Here is a 23,607-nt window from a genome sequence, read left to right on the forward strand (position 1 = left end):
TTCAATACACCTGATATAGACCAAAAATGTCCATCAAGGAATTCTACTACATGTATTTCAAAAAATGTCTCCTATAAGATTAACTTGTTTATATGAATAAGCGAGACAATTCATAATCATTTTGAATTACACAACAAATTAATGTGCCGATGGTGTAAATTAATATGATGACATTCACAATTATCATTTCTAAATGCAGATTACTTTAAATAGAAAAAAATACCATGTAAAGAACGCTTTAAAATCATCAAAATACATCGTAAAACTCATTTCAGCCATTCTAAATCGTAATATTTTTCCCGGGGGAGACCCCCTGACCCCACAAACACCAAATTCTCGCGCCTTGATTTCCTGTTAGCGACGCCACTCTCTATAGATATGTAAAAGGATTATATGTAATGATCTATGAAAAAAGTTTTTTTAAAGTATATATGGTATATATGAGGCGGCGTTTACAAATTATTGAGGACCCCCCCCCCCACACACACACACACACATTACGTTTCATCTTCCTACGCCACTGCCAATCAAATCCAAAAACGGGTGGAACGTATATCGCTTCCATTTGATTTTAACCGAGTCCTACAGAAAAGAATACACTTCGACGGTAACTGGTTTTTTACGAGGTAACGACTACATTTTAGTTTTTTATCATTCATGTTTTATCATTCATGAACACATTTATGCAATGGATCAAGTCGTGGGGTGGGGGCTCGCCCTTCGTCTGAGGTACAAGTCGTGGGGATGGGGGCTCGCCCTTTTGGTTTTTGGTACAAATCGTGGGGTGGAGGTTCGCTCTTTGTTTGGGATACAAGTCGTCGGGGTGGAATTGGGGCTCGCCTCTCGTTTTGGGTTCAAGTCGTAGGTTGGGAATTGGGCTCACCCTTTGTTTTGGTAAAAGTCATAGGGTGGGGGCTCGCCTCTTGTTTGTGGGTACAAATCGTGGGGGTGGGGCTCGCCATTTGTTTTGGTAAAGTCGATGGGGAAGGGGTTCGCCATACGTTTTGATACGCGTCGTGGGGGTGGGGGTTCGCTCTTCGTTTTGTTTGGTGTGCATACAGGGCAAAAATCTCAGACTCTCCCCCTTTGATACACGTCGTGGGGTGGGGGGTTCGCCCTTCGTTTTGGGTACAAGTCGTGGGGGTGGGGCTCGCCCTTCGTTTTGGGTACAAGTCGTGGGGGTGGGGTTCGCCCTTCGTTTTGGGTGCAAGTTGTACGTGGAGGGGTTCGCTCTTTGTTTTAGGTACAAGTCGTGGGGGTAGGGGTTCGCCCTTCGTTTTGGGCACAGGCGTTTAGGTCTATAGATATTTGTTCTCTGTACATACATGTAAATGTAAAACAGTAATACATATATGTAGAGATAATAAAAAAACGATAAAAATCATACTCTACATGGTACTGTATATAGTACCATGTAGAGTATGATTTTTATCGGTTTTTTATCTAGAGATTTAAAACGTAAAAATTGCTCTTGGGGCACTCTGGTGGGTCCAAGATTATAAAATCGGTAACTAATTCTCAGATTCCTGCGCTCGATCTTAGTGTTTCTGTTGTTACTGAAGGCATTTCAAGAGGAACAAATAACCAATCACATGCCTTGGAGGATTACAGAGAGTTCGAAGGGCGAGCCATAAAGTGTACTGTTATTCTTTTGATGTGCTTCAAATAACGAGAGCACGTCCCGTCCGTTGATGCACACAGGGCCTTCAGATTTGCTAGACATGTTCTAGGGCCGATATAACAGTGACAGTAAATTTGGGATGTCCCTTGTGCATGCATTTCGGTATGGTATATTACAGTAACATTTGTGTCTGCTTTTTAGGGTAGGCGTTTTATTGTTGTCATTAATTCAAACAAAAGATGTTAATCTTACAAATTTAGGTGAAAAAGACAATGCCTGGAAACTAATAAATAAACCATCTTTACTCTAATTCAAGATGGCTCGATGTACATGTACGTCATATTACTTTTTCATCACTTTGCTTGTTCTATTTAAGAAAGATTGCTGCATTTCTTTCCGATTTCAGGGAAATAGCTATGAAAGTTTCAATTGCTTTTATCCAAGATGGCTGTCAAATGTATATTTTCAGTTTTCTGACCCAAGTGTATCCCTGTAGGTAACAGTCATCTTGTCCTATATCACATGACCAGGCACGTAGGGGCCGCGGTGGCCGAGTGGTTAAGATGTCTCGACATATTACCACAAGCCCTCCACCTCTGGGATGCGGGTTCGAATCCCATGTGGGGCAGTTGCCTGGTACTGACCGCTGGTCGGTGGTTTTTCTCCGGGTACTCCGGCTTTCCTCCACCAACAAACCTGGCACGTCCTTACAGGACCCTGGCTGTTAATAGGACGTAAAAATAAACAAACCAAACCAAACCAGGCACATGTGGAAACCTACATAAAATTTTGAAATATAATATCAAATTTCAGTTGTAACAAGGATTAATCTATGTCCGACAATTGAAATAGGGATCTTTTCTCTGCTTTTTAAACTTTAACAATCAAAATCCGAGATGGCGGCCTATCCGAACTTTTTGGGAAATAGCGTTTACAAACTTTACCTATCAAGGATGGCAGCCTGCCGGCCATCTTGTTGACCGATCAGTCCCAAAATGCATCTATGATTGTGCACAACTAGGGCCCAAGGAGAACCTATGTAAGTAATTCGAGACAGATCCATTCGATACCTTCTGAGAAATAATGGTAACAAACTTTAACTATCAAAATCCAAGATAGTTGCCTGTTGGCCATTTTATTCACTGATCGATCCAAAAATGCAATATGCACAACTAGGGCCCTTTGGGAACCTACATGTGAAATTTGAGAAAGATTCTGAGAAATAGCGACAAGAAAATTTAACGATGACGGACCACAGACGAAAAGCAATTTGAATAGCCAATCATCATCAGATGGTGGGTTAAAAAATTAGGATAGTTGGTTTTCGTGCATTTATTTTTCGATAAGCCCTAAAATGTATGCAGAATGCAATAAAAAATAGTCTAAGGACCGGGACGGATCACAGACCACGTGAAAGGGGACTGGAATGTGAACATGGTGCTGATAACATAGCTTTACATATAACAGAGATTTGGTTAAGCTTTAAGAATCAGGTTTATTTAAGAAATCAGGTACTGTGATTACGTCTGGCAGGGTAGGCAGACATACGTTATATCTCGCTGTCTCCCTCTCACAACTTGCACCAAAGCATTCATAACAGCCACTGCAAGGTCAGCATCAACACTGGCAACGGACAGCATATACCTTACTCTCTCGCCATGGCAACATTCACCCATACACAGGCAGTGTTATAATGATATAATTAAGATGGTCACTTAAACGGGTGACGAAGTAGCCGTAATGTCAACTAACTTCATCAATATCATACTCATCAATCTAGGGGAGATAAGTCTAACATGTTTTCTTTATTACCTCCCTTAGGTTGTAAGAGCAGCACAAGGCAAGACTCCAGCAATGACCTCTGACCTTGCACAACAACTTTGATTATAATCTTCACACATCCATAAGAACATATCATGTGTTTGTTCTTAAAACAAACCCATTGGACATGTTCCTGCAGGACCTCAGCGATATATATAGCATACACAATCTGCATCTTGGCCTTGTTTTATAAACAAGGTCTACAGTAGGTAAAAGAGCTACATTTCAACAAGAAAATGATGCTTAAATAATATATCATCCAAAACACAACAAATAATGCCGTAAAATCAAAGAAATTCTCTGTTCAAATCATATTTAGCATTAGGAATCTATGGGGTAGTTATGTTAAACTTATTCACCCCTGAAATCTTTTAATGAACTGTTTCAGTTTCTGACTTAGAAGAGTTCATTTATGTCTTTAGGGGTGATATAGTTAATGGACATTCCATACAAAGTCAACAGAAATCTGTTACATAACTACACAGGAATAGAAGTCACAAGCATTATATCAAATATGATACATGCATCTGTCTGCAAATATCTCTAAATATGATGATTTCCTGAAAATATTAAATGCAAAATACCTTAACTTTTTCAAAAGACTTATATGAAAGAAAAATGCACTGAATGCAAATCATAGAAGAACACAAAGAGTAATATGATATTTCTGCATACAAACATACTTTAGTCAACAATATTACTACATTTGATTAGAAATTGATGTGAAAATTTAATGTGAAAATTTAATTTTCAAATGTTAATATCGTCGTCGGTGACCCATGGTTGATTGTACTACACTACGCTACACTTATCACCTGTGGGACAGCTCAATCTCAGAGCACCGCTTTTGTCAAGTGCCATCTGAGATCGAGCTGTCCCAGGGGTGACAAGTGTAGCGTAGTGTAGTGCAATCAACCGTGGGTCACCGAAGATGTGTTAACAAACATAATAATAACTCCAGAAGTCAAACAGTCTCATAGAGTCTAACCATCATTGTACTAATAATAAATCCAGGATTATCAAAACAAAATACCACTTATATCTACTTTTATCTCAGTCTTGGAGAAACCATCAACAAAATCTTTCAAATTGAATGTTTCGTATTTAAAGTATTTATAACTGAATTATGATTACCAGGTTAAGTCAATACAAGTTTTTAAAGAATTTTACACCTTAATGAAATGTTATCAGAAACAACAGGTATAATATATCCAGCATGATAAATCACAATATGGCAACAACAAAACCAGAACATGAAGCACTTGACACTAAGTACATTTGTACAAGTCTACAGTATATAATACTACTAAGCCATCCTGCCAGGACAGGACAATCAACATTGTTTCTTGTATACAAGTCTTATATGCTTCATCAACTAATCACATTCTATGTACAGTGTAATCTGCTAATAAAAAAAAGAACAAAAGTGGTCACCGTAAATAAAACTTGTGCATATAAAGCACATTCTAATCCACTCCAGCCAGAGTGCTTATTTCAAATAGGGTATGTAGGATCAACTGACAGACATCATTTTTACTGTACAAAGAAACTGCAGCACTGTACTAATGTTGAGCCATGTCACTCTCTATCTGAAATATTGCTACATTGTCTACATTATTTGATTTATTTCATTATTGTTAAAAAGGTTGGAGTGTCGTATCTGGATTCAGTGCTATCAAAAACACTTTTTCAAGTAAAAATATACTGGAATTTTTTTTATTTTCTTTTTTATGAAGCTTCTCCACATCAAACTAAAACTACTTCAGATCTGATTATGAATTCTCTTTTCCATTGGTTTGACTTTTCACTAGACAATCAACTACAGTAATAGTTATTCCTAGACAACAGCAGTTGTTGATGAAACCCTTTGTCTTAAATGGAAGTATTATCTCTACAATGATTGCTACATATGATATGTCAAGTGAAATACTCCAACAATAGAATTTTGACTAGTAACTTCAATCAATTTTTGTTCACATTTCGTAGAAGAAAATGAATCCGCTTTTTTCTTTATCATATGTACCCAGTACTCTCAAATAAAAATTAAGATCAAATTATACTTGCGAAATAGTTCAATGTAGATGAAAACCATATCTATATGCACCTAAATACTAGCACTAGTGTTTAAGCATAATCTACCATAAATTTTCCAAGAACTGTCAAACTTCAGTTTTCAGAGTATAATTGAAAGAATTCTAGTACATTTATATATCTAATCATCAACACAAAAGGAAGAATGATCTCCCTTAAAACAATCCTTGAAAAGCAAACAATCATTGATAACTTCATCTTCTGATTCTTGTCTCTGCCATACCGAAATGTGTTACTGTATTACAACAACAGGGGAGAGAATAAATAAATGTTCACATCTCTGATTACATCACAAAGTAACAGTGATTCACATGTGAGGAGATGAAGAATGCATCTGTTAATGACAATGGTAATGTATATTTACATAGAGAAGTTTCTTACAAGTGAAACTTTCAAGTAAAACTAATTTTGTTTGGAATAATTCAAAGTCTGTGTCAAACACGGGTCAAGCGATCAAACTTTTTCTTTTTTCTACATATATGGCAATGGCTTCATCCCAGTCTAGTGTCAGCAGATTTGGGAAGGATATCTGATTTCTGTTCACACTTGAAGTGGACTGGGAGGAAAAAACAGCAAACAGTTTTTACCAAAATTACACGATAACATGCTCAATCTTCATCACTTCTGACACAGGAAAGATGAAAATTTGACATTTCTTGTATCATAATCTCATAGAGAACTTGTTTTTACTTTTATAATTTTGTCAAAATCACAAATTTCCAACTAACAATCCATTGCAATGAAATTTTCATCAACTACAAATAATAGAAATATCCAAGCACTTTTAAGATACTATGAATCATGCTTTAGCTGTTAGAACTGAAGAATTATACGCTGTTATAACATTTCTAATCTTGATTTCTACAATCAATAAGTATTATACACCAGTAATCAATACTCTGACATGACTTTGACATGTTCATGTAAATTGTACCAAAATCATCTACGTACCGGTACAAGCTTTGACTGTTGGCAAATACATTCTAGACAGATATATCAACAAACAACTTCTACAATCAAATTTGTCCAAATATAAATTCTGAGACAAAAAAATCTTCAGACTTTTGAAGCATGATTTCAGATTTCTTGAGGAGAATCTTTCAAAATTCTCATAAAGAAATCTTGTCCCGAGGCCAACATGCTCGGACAGAAATGTTTGACACACTACATAACTACAACTAAACAGACATGTGGATATGTAGCTGACAAGACAGAAACAATCCTGTTGTGGACAGAATTCTTTCCACCAGAGTCTGTGTGTGTTCAGCCTGTTTTAATCAGAAGACTGGTTCTGTATTTTACGCACATTTCTGATCCAGGTTTCGCGCTCCATCCAATGTAATCACTCTCTCACTCAGCACAGGCACACACACAAACAGGCCAATCACTCTTTGTCTAAGATCCTATTGTTATACTCTAAACCGATCCCGGGCCGTAGATCCTGTTTTTGTCATGGTGTCTGTATGTGCCTGAAATAAATGTAAGTGTTCCAAATATAACAACAATGAAAAAGGAAAACAACATTATCACATTACACAAGTCAACACGGTCAGCATTCCCATCACCAACTTGTCCAACGTTAACATTTGTCTAAACAGGGTCCACAATATTGTTTAATGTTTCCCATTGATAACATAGTCTGTTTTTGTGTAATACATGTAGATATTTGCTCTTGCAGGTAGGTCTCGATTGTAACATCATGTTTTTGTAAGCAATATTTCACTCACGAAATGACATCATCACAACTGATAGTTGATACCTACCTACAAGAGCGTGCAGATTACTCTGTGATAAGTAAAGTCAGGGTATAGATATATTACATCCTGAATTCAACTTCTATGAGCATGTCATACTGCATTTGAATATAAAACTACAATCTCAAAGTTTTGAGCTTAAGAATTATTTTAGGAATTCAAGAACAAACATAGTATAAAATGAATTCAAATTTGAAACCTAACACAGATAAATTATGTTCTTTTATTCTTATTCTTTTACTGATAAATACTTACCTGGAAACCTATTGCAATTTTGATGGGGATTTTTAGACTGTCCTTTAATTTTTTCCTGAAATGGTAAATAAACACTTGTTGTTAAATATGCTTAATTTGTATATAAAAAAAACCCAAAAAACAAAAAGAAAACTACAAATAGCTTACTTTTCTCAGTACTACAAGACTTGTTACTACTGTCATATTAAAGGCTTCTGTATAAAATCTTTTAAAACCTTGTATCATTGTGGTCTACTGACAACAAAGTATAAGCAGACTGAATGGTAAAAATGCAGATGTTTCACTGGTACACATGGTTATAAAGTATAAGCAGACTGAACGGTAACAATGCAGATGTTTCACTGGTACACATGGTTATAAAGTATAAGCAGACTGAATGGTAACAATGCAGATGTTTCACTGGTACACATGGTTATAAAGTATAAACAGACTGAATGGTAAACAGATGCAGATGGTTATAAAGTTCACTGGTAACAATGCAGATGTTTCACTGGTAACATGGTTATAAAGTATAAGCAGACTGAATGGTAACAATGCAGATGTTTCACTGGTACACATGGTTATAAAGTATAAACAGACTGAATGGTAACAATGCAGATGTTTCACTGGTACACATGGTTATAAAGTATAAGCAGACTGAATGGTAACAATTGCAGAGTATCACTGGTAACAATGGTTATTAGTTAAATCAGTAGGTAACAATGCAGACTGGTACACTGGTTATAAGTATAAACAGACTGAATGGTAACAATGCAGATGTTTCACTGGTACACATGGTTATAAAGTATAAGCAGACTGAATGGTAACAATGCAGATGTTTCACTGGTACACATGGTTATAAAGTATAAGCAGACTGAATGGTAACAATGCAGATGTTTCACTGGTACACATGGTTATAAAATGCAGATGTTTCACTGGTACACATGGTTATAAAGTATAAGCAGACTGAATGGTAACAATGCAGATGTTTCACTGGTACACATGGTTATAAAGTATAAGCAGACTGAATGGTAACAATGCAGATGTTTCACTGGTACACATGGTTATAAAGTATAAGCAGACTGAATGGTAACAATGCAGATGTTTCACTGGTACACATGGTTATAAAGTATAAACAGACTGAATGGTAAATGCAGATGTCACTGGAAGGTTATAAAGTATAAACAGACTGAATGGTAACAATGCAGATGTTTCACTGGTACACATGGTTATAAAGTATAAACAGACTGAATGGTAACAATGCAGATGTTTCACTGGTACACATGGTTATAAAGTATAAGCAGACTGAATGGTAACAATGCAGATGTTTCACTGGTACACTGGTTATAAAGTATAAGCAGACTGAATGGTATGCAGATGTTTCACTGGTACACTGGTATATAAATTTCATGGACCTGGTATAAAGTATAAGCAGACTGAATGGTAACAATGCAGATGTTTCGCTGGTACACATGGTTATAAAGTATAAGCAGACTGAACGGTAACAATGCAGATGTTTCACTGGTACACATGGTTATAAAGTATAAGCAGACTGAATGGTAACAATGCAGATGTTTCACTGGTACACATGGTTATAAAGTATAAGCAGACTGAATGGTAACAATGCAGATGTTTCGCTAGTACTCATGGACTGACTCATAAAGAACAAGTAATGATTGTAATGGATCAGGTTGTGTGATATAAGAACAAATAAGATTTTATGGCAATGAAAACTTGCATCAAATGACAAGCAGCAACCTTGCAATCATCATACCTCATAACCATTGTGTTCAGCTTAATCTAACAAAATCTAAATTTCAACAAATCAGAGGCCTCCATTAGGTAACCATGACAACACAGCTTTTCAAACCTGTTGCCATGTCGATAAGCATACCTCAAAATCCCCGTGTACCAATTTTAAGTTGATTCTGACAATATCTAAACTTCTGATCAATCAGAGGCCTTTATTTCTTTACCATGGCAACTGAGCTTTTCGAAAATGCTGCCATGTGATTCAGTGTCCCAAATAACCACTATATACTAATTTTCATTGAAATTCAACTCCAAAATCTCAAAACTGGAAATGGGCTCTGGCGGCCATCTTGGACTTCCCATTGGGGAAAAAACCCTTTAAGTACAATCCCACACCCTAATGAGTTTGTATGTGAAGTTTCATGAAAATCGGCCCAGTAGTTTCTGAGAAAAGCTGCGGAAACCCGCGCGGCGGAAGAAATAAGAATAAAAATAATAAAAAGAAACGGAGCAAAAACAATATGTCACCCCAACTTCGTTCGGGGGACATAAATATCAAACTTTATGACCCCAATGAGTAAACATCAAGGGATATGCTAAATTTTGGATTCTTTGATGGAAAACTAGAAACAGACTGTTTGACATTTCATAGCAACTGGTCGGAACAGTCCAATCCCACTACAGTAATCAAACACTATTACATACCCTATTTTCATGATTGCGTCTGGCCTTGTAGCGTCTCTCGTCCACAAACTGAGTTTGTCTCCCTTGTTTCGTACATTTACTACTGCTCCATTTACATCATCACTATATTCCTCAAAAGACTCTCCTATTAGACACAGTAACTGGAAACCAAAACAACATCAAATCAAATTTACATTGATTTGCATGTCCTGTTATACAGGAAAACCTAAATTATGATTAAATCCTAAAATGTATAGCAACTCTATGAGTTTATCTTACATTGTTGAGAAGAATTGTTAAGATTAATTGACATAGTATGTTGTAGAATCGAAGTGGACTGTTTAATTACATGGCAGACTAGTATTGTATGTATCTGATGTACTCAACGAACAATCTATAACCAGAGGATCTCTATGCCCCTTGCATTTCATTTTTTTTATATAACTGAAGTGAACTCACAATTTTTAGGTTCCAGAAATTGTCAAGATTTCAAATACACTATTGTTGATTTAGAAGCAAACTCACATATCTTCTAATCCAATATTGTAGGTATTTAAATGTTTTTTTTGCTGATATCTATTTTTACATAACCCACTGATTCTAATAAGAAATTGTCCAAATCTAAAAGGCTGTATCTTTTTTGTTTTTTCTTTCTTTCCTATTTTCATTTTTTTTTAAAACTCAAACTAACCGTTTCAAACCAGAAGTTGCCCAGTTCTGAATGTCTCTCTTCATAATTTTGAAGCTAGCTTACTGTTTCTAACCAGAAGTTGTCCAGATCTGAATGTCTATGTTGTTAATTTTGAACCTAACTTACCGTTTCTAACCAGAAGTTGTCCAGATCTGAATGTCTCTGTTGTTTGTTGAGATTGATTAACCATCTTCCTCCATCCTTGTTTTGACCATCTTCCCACATGGGCTGAATACCATCCTAGAGGCGAAACAGAATTTTTTTTTACATAAAACCTAAACAAGTAATACTTTGGTTATGCAATATTGGTTAAAACAAGATTATCTTCTTGAAACATTTCAAACGGGTACCTGGGTACCTATATTTAAGACAAAAAGACTAAAGTATTTATAATTGAAACGGATGAAATTGACTCACCTTGAACAAAGAATAATCACATCCTGATGGTAGCTTACTAGCTTTCTGCACATGGTTGTATAACCTGTAAAAAGAAATCTTATTTTATACTCTAATTCATTGGTATTCGAGTTTGCAGATACTCTCTGTAAGAAGCAGAGCTAACCGTTAGTCTTGAACTCTAGAATCATATAAGAGAAACTGGAAATACGTATGTTTGAGGCAAACCAAAACATGTGTACAATACTTGCATGTCTGTGTTTCTATATACAGGCGTCCTTTTGTTTGTAAGTTGTTTTTTTTTTTTTTTATTTCATTCATTTACCAGTTTCCAATCTATTGGACTTTTAATAAAATCATGGACAACGGTAATTTAACAATGCTTCGTGTGTTGCTAACTGATGTGTAGCTCCAACAGTAGTCTTCTACTTTGGATAACTATGAATGTTTGTGACATCAGAAGCTAACACACATTTAAAATATCTCCTGTCAGATAAAATCTTGACTTACGCCCAAAAATCTTCCACTGTGTCAAAGGATGTGACAAGTTTCAGATTTGCTGTCCACTCTTTTGTGCGGTCATTCTTGAAGAACCATAAAGCCCACTTGTTTTGTAGGGGGTGTTTAATAAGGGCGTCTGGTGAAAGTGTACTGGCATTTTCCTCTACTGCTCCTTCCTCTTCTCCCGGATGGGAATCCTATCAAAAAACATCAGAGGTTCTAATTCTTCAAGTGCTTTTATATGGTTCTATCAATTATTTGGTGTTAAAGGGCACGTGCTGGGAACATAATGATGGACAGATGGAATATAAGGTCAGGAAATTTTTAAGAGACAAACTAAGGTTGTTGGGTTATTTTGAACATCATACATAGTGAGGTAGGCATCATGGCAACAGGTCACTAGGCTCTGCCTTCATCATTGCTTATAATTTGAGGTATTTCAATTTGGCTATATCGATCCTTGGTAAGAATATATCCCAGACCAATCTAGCATGTTTATTTTTAGGCCTAACCAGGACCCAGTTGTTCGAAAGGCGATTAAGCTAATAACGACAATTTTCATATCAAGATTAAATAATTTCTGGTGATACAAATTTTACAAAATTTTATAAGAACCTTTAGAACTTCATACTTTATCTGTTTGTTGATTCTGGTGAAGATATATTTGAAATATTTTGCAAAAGCTAATCATCCTTTGATCAACTGGGCCATAGGTTCGAATGCCTTTTCTTTGACCAAGTATAAATTGTTGAGTTTTTTTTTAGAAGTTTTCATTTCTTCTCTCAGTAAGCAAGAGTGGAAAAGGTATAAGCCTTTTCCTGAACCCTGGCTATATCAGCCAAATATGTTGGTCTCGATGAGTATACGGTGACATACATATGTAAGCTTTTGACATGATATTGTAGGCCTACACTTTAAATATATTTTAGTTCAGTAATATTGACATCAAAGTGGACAGAACAAGAATATCCAAAATTGAAAATTAAGATTTGTCAATTATAATATATGGTCAAACTATCTGGTCAAGACGTCAACACATTAAAATTCGATCAAAATATTGTACTGTTTACACGTCAAATTACAAGATGAATCCTTTCTGTACTATAGGCCTAATGCCACATCTGTCATTTGGCTGTCCGATCAATACATGATGACCGGTGACAAACAGAAGCGGATGGGGTAGCATAGGATGTTTGAAGGCCTAGGGTGGGATGCAAGCGGGAATGTGAAGTATGGAAGTGGAGGGGTTAGAACGGATGATTAAGGAATTGTTCTGTACGTCATCGCTAAACAATGCTGGATATTTAGGAGTTGATTCATGTGTATTCACGTTGGCCCATTGTTTTTTGTATGATTGGCAAATTTTCAATAGCATTTAATACATATATTTATTGCATATAAATACTGGTATCAGTTCACCTAATTAGCTGTCTGTCAACCTTTCCTTTTATTTAAGTCAATCCACGTTGTATTATACGGGGAAATATTCGACACAACATTGACTTTCTCGGACTCCACATGGCACGTTTCCGCCTCAATAAGACCATATTGTAGACTATCATTTCACTGTTGTAAATTCCGGTGCCTGTCACGCAAACAAATATCATTCATATTACTTTGAAGAAATACACAGTTATAAAACACGTCAATATTTTACCTCAGGTAACTCCACTTGCGTTGAAGCCATGTTGTCCGAAATCCAATATGGGTTCCAGTCACATGGGTACCGGCATCGAAAACGAGGCTGTGAAGCACCTGCCTCTCTTTTTGTTTGCGAAATCTAGATCAAAATTGATTTTCCAATAACTGTTGAATATAACACGTAAGCTGTCTTTATATATGGGGTCTAGTATCGTGTTGATTACAACATTATTATATAGTTTTATTATATTTTTAAATTTTACTGGGCCAAGGGAGATAACTCTAAAAATATTTCCTCTACTTCCACGGAATCTCGCTTAAAAATCCTTGGAGTGGTGTTGCGCTTTCTCTGACACGAGTTACTATATTTATGTTATATTGTATATATTATCCGTATCAGTTCTCATTGTAACGAAGAACAATATTAAGAAAACATATTTTTACCAATCAAAAATCATATATTTGAAAAAAAAAATCTAATAGGTTATCTATTATGATTATTACTTCCAGTTATTTTTTTTAACATTTAATATCTAATCTGTAACGCTACATTTTCTTCTCTACTTTTACACATCGTATGACCACAAACATTCTGGTATGACACCACTGCTAGCGCTGTCGCAGGAATGATTCTTATCCGAAGTACCAAACTGAATGCATGTAATTGTTATATATATTTACACATTTTACATAAGCTACATTGTAAAACTGTCCTGGGGTAAAACGAAAGAAGGGAACTTTTAATATTATCACAACTCGCCAGTTTTACTTTCCACATACTGGGTATAACACCCTCACCCACCAAAGCTGATCATATGTTATTTAACAAACAAAAAAATTCTTTCTCTACATCCCCTCCCCCTCTCTCCTCTCTAATTCAAATATGTATTGTATAGAACTATGGTTACCATTGTGACTGTGTTATTTAAATGTTTTATTTTTAGTTGGAACTGTCTCTATATCTTATATATATATATTTTTATTCCATTGTATTTTCTCAACCCATAAATGTGTGTGTTAGGTGCTCTGATGTTTTTGTGAAAATCTATTCAAGTCAACACATTTATACATGTCCATACTTTCATTACATATCTACATATTTGTCTGACTGGTGTTGGATTATAAGACTGTTTCCTATGTGGATATGAAGGATAGGGATATTCTATACCCAAGGGACACAAAACCCGACGCTTGCCGAGAGTTTTACAACAATTCGATCCCCAAAGTATTTTTCTCATACCTCGACGTACAAAATGTAATATTACAATTATGATCGCCCGCCATTTTGAGAAAGAAGTTGGAGAAAATCATTTCGCTATTAGCACAAAGCCCGTTTTTTACATTCTTTATATACTGGGAACTGAATAGAATTTCATTTTCACAAGTTGTATTGCAAGGGTAGCTATGTAATACAAGCATCGGATAGACCAGCATTACACATGTAGGTATTTGGAAAAAAAATGTTTATTGAAAACAAGTAAACATTGATACATTATCTGATAAAGGAACTAAACTCGTTTTAATTTCATCAAGTAGTTATAATACAAAAACATGATGTTATCATTATGATAATGACATCGTATGGATACCATAAAAATGATTAGAAATGAAGAATAAAATAAAAATAAACTTTTACAAAAGTAAAAATTCATTGATATATCACTTAATCACTTTGATAAACATTATAGATAAATCTTTATCTAGTATAATAGTATCACATGATATTGTAAATGTATATTTTAGAAAATTCGAATAATCATATTTTTTTCATTTGAACTGATTGAGCTGATTCAGAAAACCGTGTGTCTGTGTAAAAATGTCTAGTTTACGAAGGTCCATGATTTTGTCTGTCATACCGTGTACGGTCGATAAAGTCAGTTTTACATCGTCTCTACCATATCCTCAAGTTTATCCAGCACAGAGTAACACGGCGGCCGTTTGCCTGGATCTTCTACAGTACATTCCAGCGCGATGGGATGGACCTCCGGGATAAGGAAAGTCTCGGAAATTCTCCGCACGAGATATCCAACGGCGTAGAGATCCGAGGCAGGAGTCGAGTGGCATCCGCGGCGTACTTCGGGGGCGTAGTTCGCAAACTGTTCCAGAAAGGCCCTGTCGTTACAGAATCTGTATCCCCGTCTGTAGGAGGCTAGACCAAGGTCAATAAACCTGTAAATAAACCATCCAAGTTAGTTTCATGTTTGATATCGTCAAGGGGAAATCAAGACTAGCATAGTTTCGCTTTACGAAAAATGGCTTATTATTTTGTTCGTATTATATGTTTTGGGATCATATTTCTGTCTAGGATGTCTGCTGTCTTCTTCTCTCTTCCACATGGCCACATTTTCTCGCAACAAATTTTAGTTAAAAAACTGACTCAAGTCAAAACATTTCATAAAAGTGGCAAAAACTTAAATTTGACTCGCGTCTGCGCTTCTGTTTCGAGGGCATGGTTGACAGACAGGAAGGGACCGAAGGGAATGTTGTAGACTAAAATAATATAGTATAGGGTTGTCAAATCGACCACGTGGCCTATGGCACTCCACTCACACTTTAAGCGAGTAAAAAGCTTGCAGCTCTTGCACATTTATTCCAACTAACATCTTACAAATTATACAAAACCGTATTTCGGAAATGTTTATATTGAAAATCATTTCACCTATCATTCATTGCCAACACTTATACACAACTGGAGAAATCCGAGAAAACATGAAATTCTGACGATTTTCCAAACTACAAGCTATCCTGGTCCTAGTCCGCTAAACCTGCCTATATTAGTAGGCTTTTTTTTACTTTTTTTTTAAAAACTAATATATAGACTATATATTAGGCCAAAAAAATTAAAAAAGCCTAATAATATAGGCAGGTTTAGCGGACTATCCTGGTCCAACATAATGGTGTTTGGCTCTATAGACAGTTTTCTCTATACATATGTAATATTGTGTCACAGAGCCAAACGCCTGTAGTCATATGGCTGTAACATGATGTGTGGGCGTAGGGATCATCTCGGCATATGTTAGAAATCGACAACTGAGAAATGGATCCCAATGTAAAACTACGTACGTTACATATAGACTATATTGATGTGTTGTTTTTCAATGAAAGTGGTTATTAATAAACTATTTTATATATACACATGTAGTCCCATATTTCACTGCATACTGTCAGTGGCGTCGCTAGCAGGAAATTAATGTGCACGCAAAATCCGAGCGCAAACCGTTGTTTGGGGGGTCCGGGTTGTTCCCCCCCCCCCCCCCCCCCCCGAGGAAAAAATACGATTTAGAATGGCTGAGATGAGTTTTACGATGTATTTTTATGATTTTAAAGCGTTCTTAAAATGGTAAAGTTGCGAAGAAAAATTATACTAAAACTGATTAATTTATATTGCAGATTGAAAATTACCTATATTCAGAAATTCTAATTGTAAATATCGCTAAAGGCTTGAGAATTTTTGTGTGTGTGTGTGTTTTTTTTTTTTTTTTTTTTTTTTTTTTTTGGGGGGGGGGGGGGGGGGGTCCTCACAGGAAAAATATACGATTTAGAATGGCCGAGATGAGTTTTAAGAAGTGTTTTTACGATTTTAAAGCATTTTTATCGCGGTAATAAAAAAACCCACTGAAAACGGATTAATTTATATTGCAAATTAAAAATTACCTATATTTAGAAATTCTAATTGTAAATGTCGCCATATCTGTATTCAAACATATGTTTACATTCTATATTTGCCATGTCTTCGGTGATTTTCCTACTACACTGCGATTAAATGGTAGAGCAATTTTGATAGTTTTGTAAGAAAACAGAGTTTTAATAGACAGTCAAAGTACATGTAAGTGGTGATACTCCATTGGATCATTTGTACACATGAAAACGCATAGGACCAAATGAAAATTGAATGTACAAATGTAGTCTTGATTTGCACACTTATTTTATTGTGATAGCGACGAAGACTAGTCACATATCAAAGTTCATTGTAACTACATCCTCCTGGTTGTTTGCCAATCGAAAATGTCAATGACGTCGACATCTATGGGCATGCTGGGGTGGATATGTAATAGAGCGTGGAAACTGACGGAAATATAATTTTCCGGAAAAAAAAAGTAAATCTAAAAATAAAAAGCGATCCCGATAACAAATTTAATAATGTTAGTCTCAGTTTCTACGTGTTGTTCTGATTTTGGAAAAATATATATGATTTGATTGATGTGCACGCAGTTGCGTTTTTGCGTCAATGGTAGCTACGCCACTGACTGTCAATGTTTTACGTTGCGAATGTATCATGCGGTGTATGTCGGGTTTGTTGTCCTCAAGATGGGTGGCGATAGTTTTACACTCTCAACATTAAAACAAGTATTTGTAGGCTGTGTTGAAATATACCTTGGCATAGTAATGTACATTAATCAGAGCTGACATCCATGTTATGTGCGTTTTGGCAGTTTATTTCAAGAAATGGGTTGCTTTGAAAATCGCCTTTTCAGTTATTTTTTCAAAAATAAAACTTGAGACTGTAATGCAAGAAAAAAAACACAAACAAACAAACAAGCAACGTTACACAACTACATTTTTATTTTGCATTTTATCGATAAAGTTTTGTGCATTTATGAAACCATGCCCCTGTCCTCATAACATATATATATATATATATATAAGGTCCACTACATTTCAGAGACGGCTTTTGATTTTTAAAATGTGAATGTTAAACGAGATCGATAAGTTTGTAGAGTCGCAAAAGTTATTAAGTCACCGTTAATACGACACCTATCATCATCATCATCATCATCATCTAAACAATTTACTTACAATAAATAAAATGTTAGTTTTCAAAACGCGGGTCGTCTTATGTTTCCAGTCGTTGCCCTAAATACCGACCGATAGTTGACTATCACTGCGCCAGACGGCAAAACAGCGAAACGAATCTCTACAGTCATCATGCTTGGTGTTGTTACCTCATTTTAGGCCACCGATATTTATTTTCTAATGTTACTTGTTTTTTAAGAAACATTGAAAAATTTTGATCTGGAAAGGTAGTAGGCCTCTAACAGATCTATATAAAATATATACTTTCTAATTTATTCTGATCGTCCTGTCTGTTCATAGAATTGACGGATATTTTTCGGACATACATGTAACCGCCGTAGATCGTGTCTTGTAACAATAATAACAAAATTTGAAGCGTACGTCATATGCACCGCAAGATCCACATTATTTTGCATTTGGACTGGGTTTAACATAGGTACTTGAAACAGTGCAAGTATCATCTTCGAACGTTGCTTGGAAATTTCGGTGTATAATGTATGGTCTGCTTGACTAATACGGACCAGTATAATAACATTTCACAGTACCATAACTACTCATTAACAACTTTATCACATGATTATCAGTAGTAAATATTAGAATTTGTCTACACGGACCTACATGTACCATACTTTAGCGGATTCTTGGTATTGATGCATTTTGTTACCATATGACCTTTCAAACATGCTAAGACAAAAAATGTCTGTTTAGGGGTTTCCCGACCGGCCTTATTTTTTACCCCCGACCCTAATTTTTTTTATAAAATGTTACCAATACTACGAAAAAAAAATCGGGATTTCGATCTCAGACTCCGGTTCCGGCCATCATTTTAGAGTGAAAGACACACTAAAAAAAAAGAAAAATAGAAAAAAATTCCTCCCGACCGACCCTATTTTTTTGCCAATGTAACACTAAACAGACATATTTTTTGCCTAATGAGATTTTGGACCAGGATAGCTAATTGTTCGGAAAATCGGCAGAATTTGACGATTTTTTTTTCTGATTTCTCCAGTTGGCATTGAATGATAGTTTAAATGTAAGATAATCATTTCTGAAATACGGTCGTGCATAATTTCTAACATATTAGTTGGAATAAATGTGCTTTTTAATCACTTCAAGTGAAGCACGGTGCCATAGGTTAGGCGAGTTACCAGCCTTGACAGAATACTACCAAGAATTCTATAATGAAATCTTTATCAAAAGACAAATGCGTGTGCCTGTGGTCGTAGCCAGTCATGTTACAATCCATAATTGGTAAGGCGAATTGCACGAAAACTAAGATTTTAACACTAACGTTAATTCGGTTCTACTATGGAAGCAAGACTTGGAGCTCCAACAGGAGATCCAGAATTCTTTAACATCGGTTTGAGGCGTTTTTACAACACCCGAAGAGAAGATCACAAATAAAGAATGGAACTGGATAGCACTGTTTAGCTGCAGAAAATCGACATCAAGCTCTGACCTGGAACCCGCAAGAAAAGAGGAAAGGTCGGTGCCGAAAGAGCTAGAGACGAGACACTGACACGGAGATTCGAAATTGCAACCGAGAGAAGTGTGATGGCGACGAGTTCGTTATGTATTGAGAGCAATGGACCGAAGCAAGTAATTGGACAGGAGCGAGTTTTACTAAAGTTGTGATTTATATTTGCGGTTTTGCATCTGTTCACAATCAGTAGATATGCATATAATTGTAGACCTACATGTTTCTTCTATCATGAGGCTAGTATGAGGTTCACTATAAGTTGGTAGAAGACATATACATGTATAGAAAACATGGAACCAAAACATAGAGGCTATTGCAAGACCCCACTGCAAGTCTTCAGTAACAATGATAAAACTAATGCATGTTTTAAACATACGTTTAACGTATGTTTTTTTTCAAACGTATGTAAAACATGTGTTGCACTTTTTGCTGTGTAGGCCGTGCGGAAAGGTCAGTAATGGACATTGGCCGATGTCTTTTGTCCACGCCTTTTAAAATCAATAATAACTCACCGTATATTGCCCATGATGTCACTTGAATTATAATCCACAAGAATATTGTCACTTTTTATGTCGTTCAGTAGCACTTGTTTTTCGTGAAAAATGTTGAGCCCCCAGAATAACTGGTAGCAGATCGCGATCCACTTTCTCTTGACGACTACTAGGGGTTTGTCTTTCAGCAGCATCCGCAGAGTGCATCCGTTAGCGAAACATTCCTGGACGAGTGAAAGATCACTGGGTAAAAAAGGGGATTCCATGAGGCCGAGACAAAAAGGGACGAACTTGGTCGTCTGCAGATATATCAAGAGTTTTGCTTCATGGTAGACATCGTAAATTGTCGAGGAATCCATTTCGAATTCTTTCACGCAGACATCGAATGGTAACATTTCGTGCTTCGCCAAGTAGACACATCCAAAACTTCCATTGCCAAGAACCACGCAACCGTTCCCGTTTTTTTGGAGTGTAACATCTTTGTTGGAAACAACAGGGATTCTGATGTAGCTCAAAGTCTCGGGTAGTTCTCCAAAAGTGTGGTATCCATATTTACTAAAGGGAGAAGTAGCCGACAGATATCTCTCGTTGTGCTTATAAAATGGCAACTCTGCGTGGTATCTGCAAACATATAAAGTACACGTAACGAGTCTGGCATAATCAACCCAGAGTCGAAATGGTTTCTTTTCTATCACAAACCGTATACGAATGTAACGAACCCGGAAACGAAGTTATTTCAATTCTTTCACCAATAAACGAACTAAAGGACCTATGGCCCCAGAAAATAGTTTATTGACATTGAAGTAGTCTGTTTCTCCAGTGGTTTGTACGCTCGGTTTGTTTTAAGATCAACCAAATTTGCATTTAATCACATTCATGACAGCAAGATTTTGGCTGGTAGAAGAATTGTTTTACCTGACAACACCTTCGCCGGCCGACATATTCTGTAACAGTTCGTGATTTTTTTCAGGAACTTTGTCATCATTTGGATCCACATTCCGGAGATCTCCGCCAGCACAGTTTGGTGGGGAATCGAACATGGCGGCGGGGAACATATCTTTAAACTCCAGCGTTATGTTCTGGTTTGCTATAGCACTAAGATGTAAAAAAAAACATTAAGGTAAACATTTTATGTAGAATAAGTAATCCCTGATCTTATTGGGAAATTATACTAAACATAACATAATAACAAACTATGGGGAAAGTATCGTAATCATCCCTGAGGAAAGATAACATGCAAAACTCGTCTAAGCTTCATGCAAATTAACAAAACTATATAGGCCGAGTGAAACAAGTAACAACATATTGTACAAACTTACTGCTGTATATGGAATACTTTCAGACTAATCAGAAGCCAGTGCTTGGATTTTCAGATTATATACAGAGACCAGATAGGGCAGGATATTTCAGCTAATGTATATTAATGCTTAGACGTGTACCCTGTCTGTCACAGTTACTTCCTCTGGCTTTACTCCACCAGTCTGATGTACCTTTTAAGGTGTGGAATTCTGTCGATTAAATATTTCACAACTTCCATGAATCGTTTAGAAGTATCCTTGTCCATAGTCCTGGTAATACCATTGACTTTAACAGAGAACGGTTCGTCAATATGTCCGGTCAATCTTGATTGTGATATTATTGCCTGGTAAAAAAAAGTTAAAGACATTACCAATTTAGAATAGTACATTTCTGTTCTTGCTTGTCATAGTTCGATAACACTTCATCTCAGCTTTATCACAATAGCACAATAACTGTAACATGTCTTTTTTTAGGAAACAGTTGGATTTCTGTCTTTCTTTTTAGCCTCTATTACCCTGAAAAATCGAGCGCTAATAGAAACGAGAAAAATGGAGAACATTAACGTTAATCATCACGGATATTCACCTGAATAGTGATTTTAGGGTTGTTTTGACAGTGGAGTGAAGTAGGCGCTTTGGAATCTCTCCAGGGTGATGTACAAGTGCCTGACTCTACTGTCGGTGGTTTGGCCTGAACTCCACAGTCCGCAGTCTCTGGTTTTGCCTGACAAGCAATGTTGTGGGATCTAAGGCCAGTCCAATCGGTCTGGGAGTCAGAATCTGACATGTTCGATTGAACTTGAATACCGTTGGTTAATGTTTTTGGTCTGAACTAAAAGAATAAGACGTTTTGTTCACTGTATAAAGTAACAAACGTGGTAAGTTAAATACCGGTATAAAGATCTGGAGGAAATTTTCTGACTGGTTAAGTTATAGGGATAACGAAAGTAGAAGGCTTATCATTATCAACGCACCTAACAGGTTAAAAATTTAATACATTGATTGTACCTGTTTTTCTTTTAGTTTTATGAGGGAAATCGTCATTGAAATTTGTTAAAATATAGATCTAAGGCCAAACGACAAGAAATCGGATATATCTATAGTTTGAATGACAAAATTGACAAAAAATACATTGACAGAAAAGCCCTTACACTTTCATAAATTTTCCTCTTTGTAGATTCAGAAAGATCCTCACACCTGCCGAGTCCAAGGGCTACTAGGCTCTCCTGTTTAAGGACACGGCGCAATACTTCTTTATGAAATTCGTCCTCGGCCTTAGCAATACACATCCACTTGACGACGTCGGTCTCATTTTTGGGTAGAGACACGCGAAAGAACCCGTCTTCACATCCTACGTAAAACCGCTCAATTTCTTCATCGTCACTCCGAAAATAAGATGACAAAATATCATCTAAGAGATGGTACTCCGGAGGCTGAAAGCAACGAAGAATTTAAACTGTTTATGTTAATAACAGTTCTGTATCCGATATTTTAGGTAAATAATACAATTTACTACGTAAATACGAAGTGGTGTGAGAGAGGTCTGGAAATCATTTGTAATTTTACATTTGCTGTTGTACTGTACAGTAAGTTACTGCATTTTCACTAGGCCATATGAATGACTATCCTTCATACTACTGTAACGCGAGTATCGTTATTAGCCCTAACAACACTAAGTACAGTTGACCTGGATGTGTGGAATACATGTAGGCCTATTTATCTCACCTTGTTCACCTTAGATGTAACAGAAATTGGTAAAGGAGCAGGGAACTCTTTCATCAATGATTTGCTACACTCTTTTATCCACTTCAAATCCATTCGCCTGTTAAAACTTTTTGTGTTTTCTCCAGTCTTGTTGACATGTTGTCATGGCGTAATTTGTATCTATGCGCTTCTAAACTACAATCAGAATCATTAAAACGCTTTTTTAGCCTACCCATTTATTACAAAACGTTCACAAGACAGTGACCACACTGTCACATGCAATGTGCAACGCATAGTAGGCCTAAACTTAACTCGTAAAACATTATTTACAATAGATCTATATCGTTACTTAAAAGTACTTGGTTATAAGTTGCTTTTATTCTTGTTTTTGTAAACGCTTTATAGCCGAATATGTTCTTGCATCGTTTATGTCGTGATAGTGTGTTAACAAGCTTTAGTAGAACCTACTTAGAAAACAAAATGTCTTGCACTGGAAACATCGACTTAAAAGATATTTTTGGTTGTCATGTTGTTTTGAAAAAAGATTATTAAATATATCTAACATTCTGTGTACAGCAGAATAAGTACATAAGAGTGTAACGAGCGCGGCGTCAACAGTTATCGTTCCTTTTATCGTTCTTCTGTCATAGAGGC

General features: G+C 36.2%; 2 protein-coding genes across 2 annotated transcripts; both read right to left on the bottom strand.

Moving 5' to 3' along the window:
* Positions 1-3,091: 3,091 nt before the first annotated feature.
* Positions 3,092-13,344, bottom strand: LOC138322799 (eukaryotic translation initiation factor 4E-like). Its single transcript, XM_069266906.1, has 7 exons — positions 13,203-13,344; positions 11,555-11,742; positions 11,066-11,129; positions 10,775-10,888; positions 9,979-10,118; positions 7,543-7,597; positions 3,092-7,002 (listed from the first exon to the last, which is right to left on the bottom strand). The coding sequence occupies exons 1-7, from the start codon at positions 13,230-13,232 to the stop codon at positions 6,943-6,945; spliced, it is 651 nt and encodes a 216-aa protein (XP_069123007.1). The 5' UTR covers positions 13,233-13,344; the 3' UTR covers positions 3,092-6,942.
* A 1,406-nt stretch (positions 13,345-14,750) lies between these two features.
* LOC138322800 (uncharacterized) lies at positions 14,751-23,138 on the bottom strand. The gene is made up of 7 exons (XM_069266907.1): positions 22,975-23,138; positions 22,401-22,682; positions 21,836-22,081; positions 21,442-21,593; positions 20,867-21,046; positions 19,973-20,572; positions 14,751-15,355 (listed from the first exon to the last, which is right to left on the bottom strand). The coding sequence occupies exons 1-7, from the start codon at positions 23,065-23,067 to the stop codon at positions 15,067-15,069; spliced, it is 1,842 nt and encodes a 613-aa protein (XP_069123008.1). The 5' UTR covers positions 23,068-23,138; the 3' UTR covers positions 14,751-15,066.
* Positions 23,139-23,607: the final 469 nt, after the last annotated feature.

This window comes from Argopecten irradians, chromosome 5, assembly GCF_041381155.1.
Source record: "Argopecten irradians isolate NY chromosome 5, Ai_NY, whole genome shotgun sequence".
Lineage (NCBI taxonomy): Eukaryota > Metazoa > Mollusca > Bivalvia > Pectinida > Pectinidae > Argopecten > Argopecten irradians.

What these genes read in the sequence shown, in the direction of transcription:
- LOC138322800 (XM_069266907.1), bottom strand. Translation starts at nt 23,067, where the DNA reads ATGGATTTGAAGTGGATAAAAGAGTGTAGCAAATCATTGATGAAAGAG. An exon ending in GCCGGCGAAGGTGTTGTCAG is followed by an intron (nt 20,573 to 20,866) that starts GTAAAACAATTC and finishes ATATGTTTGCAG; the next exon opens with ATACCACGCAGAGTTGCCAT. An exon ending in GACATCATGGGCAATATACG is followed by an intron (nt 15,356 to 19,972) that starts GTGAGTTATTAT and finishes GTTTATTTACAG; the next exon opens with GTTTATTGACCTTGGTCTAG.
- LOC138322799 (XM_069266906.1), bottom strand. Translation starts at nt 13,232, where the DNA reads ATGGCTTCAACGCAAGTGGAGTTACCTGAG. An exon ending in GTGATTATTCTTTGTTCAAG is followed by an intron (nt 10,889 to 11,065) that starts GTGAGTCAATTT and finishes TTTCGCCTCTAG; the next exon opens with GATGGTATTCAGCCCATGTG. An exon ending in GACGCAATCATGAAAATAGG is followed by an intron (nt 7,598 to 9,978) that starts GTATGTAATAGT and finishes TTACCATTTCAG; the next exon opens with GAAAAAATTAAAGGACAGTC.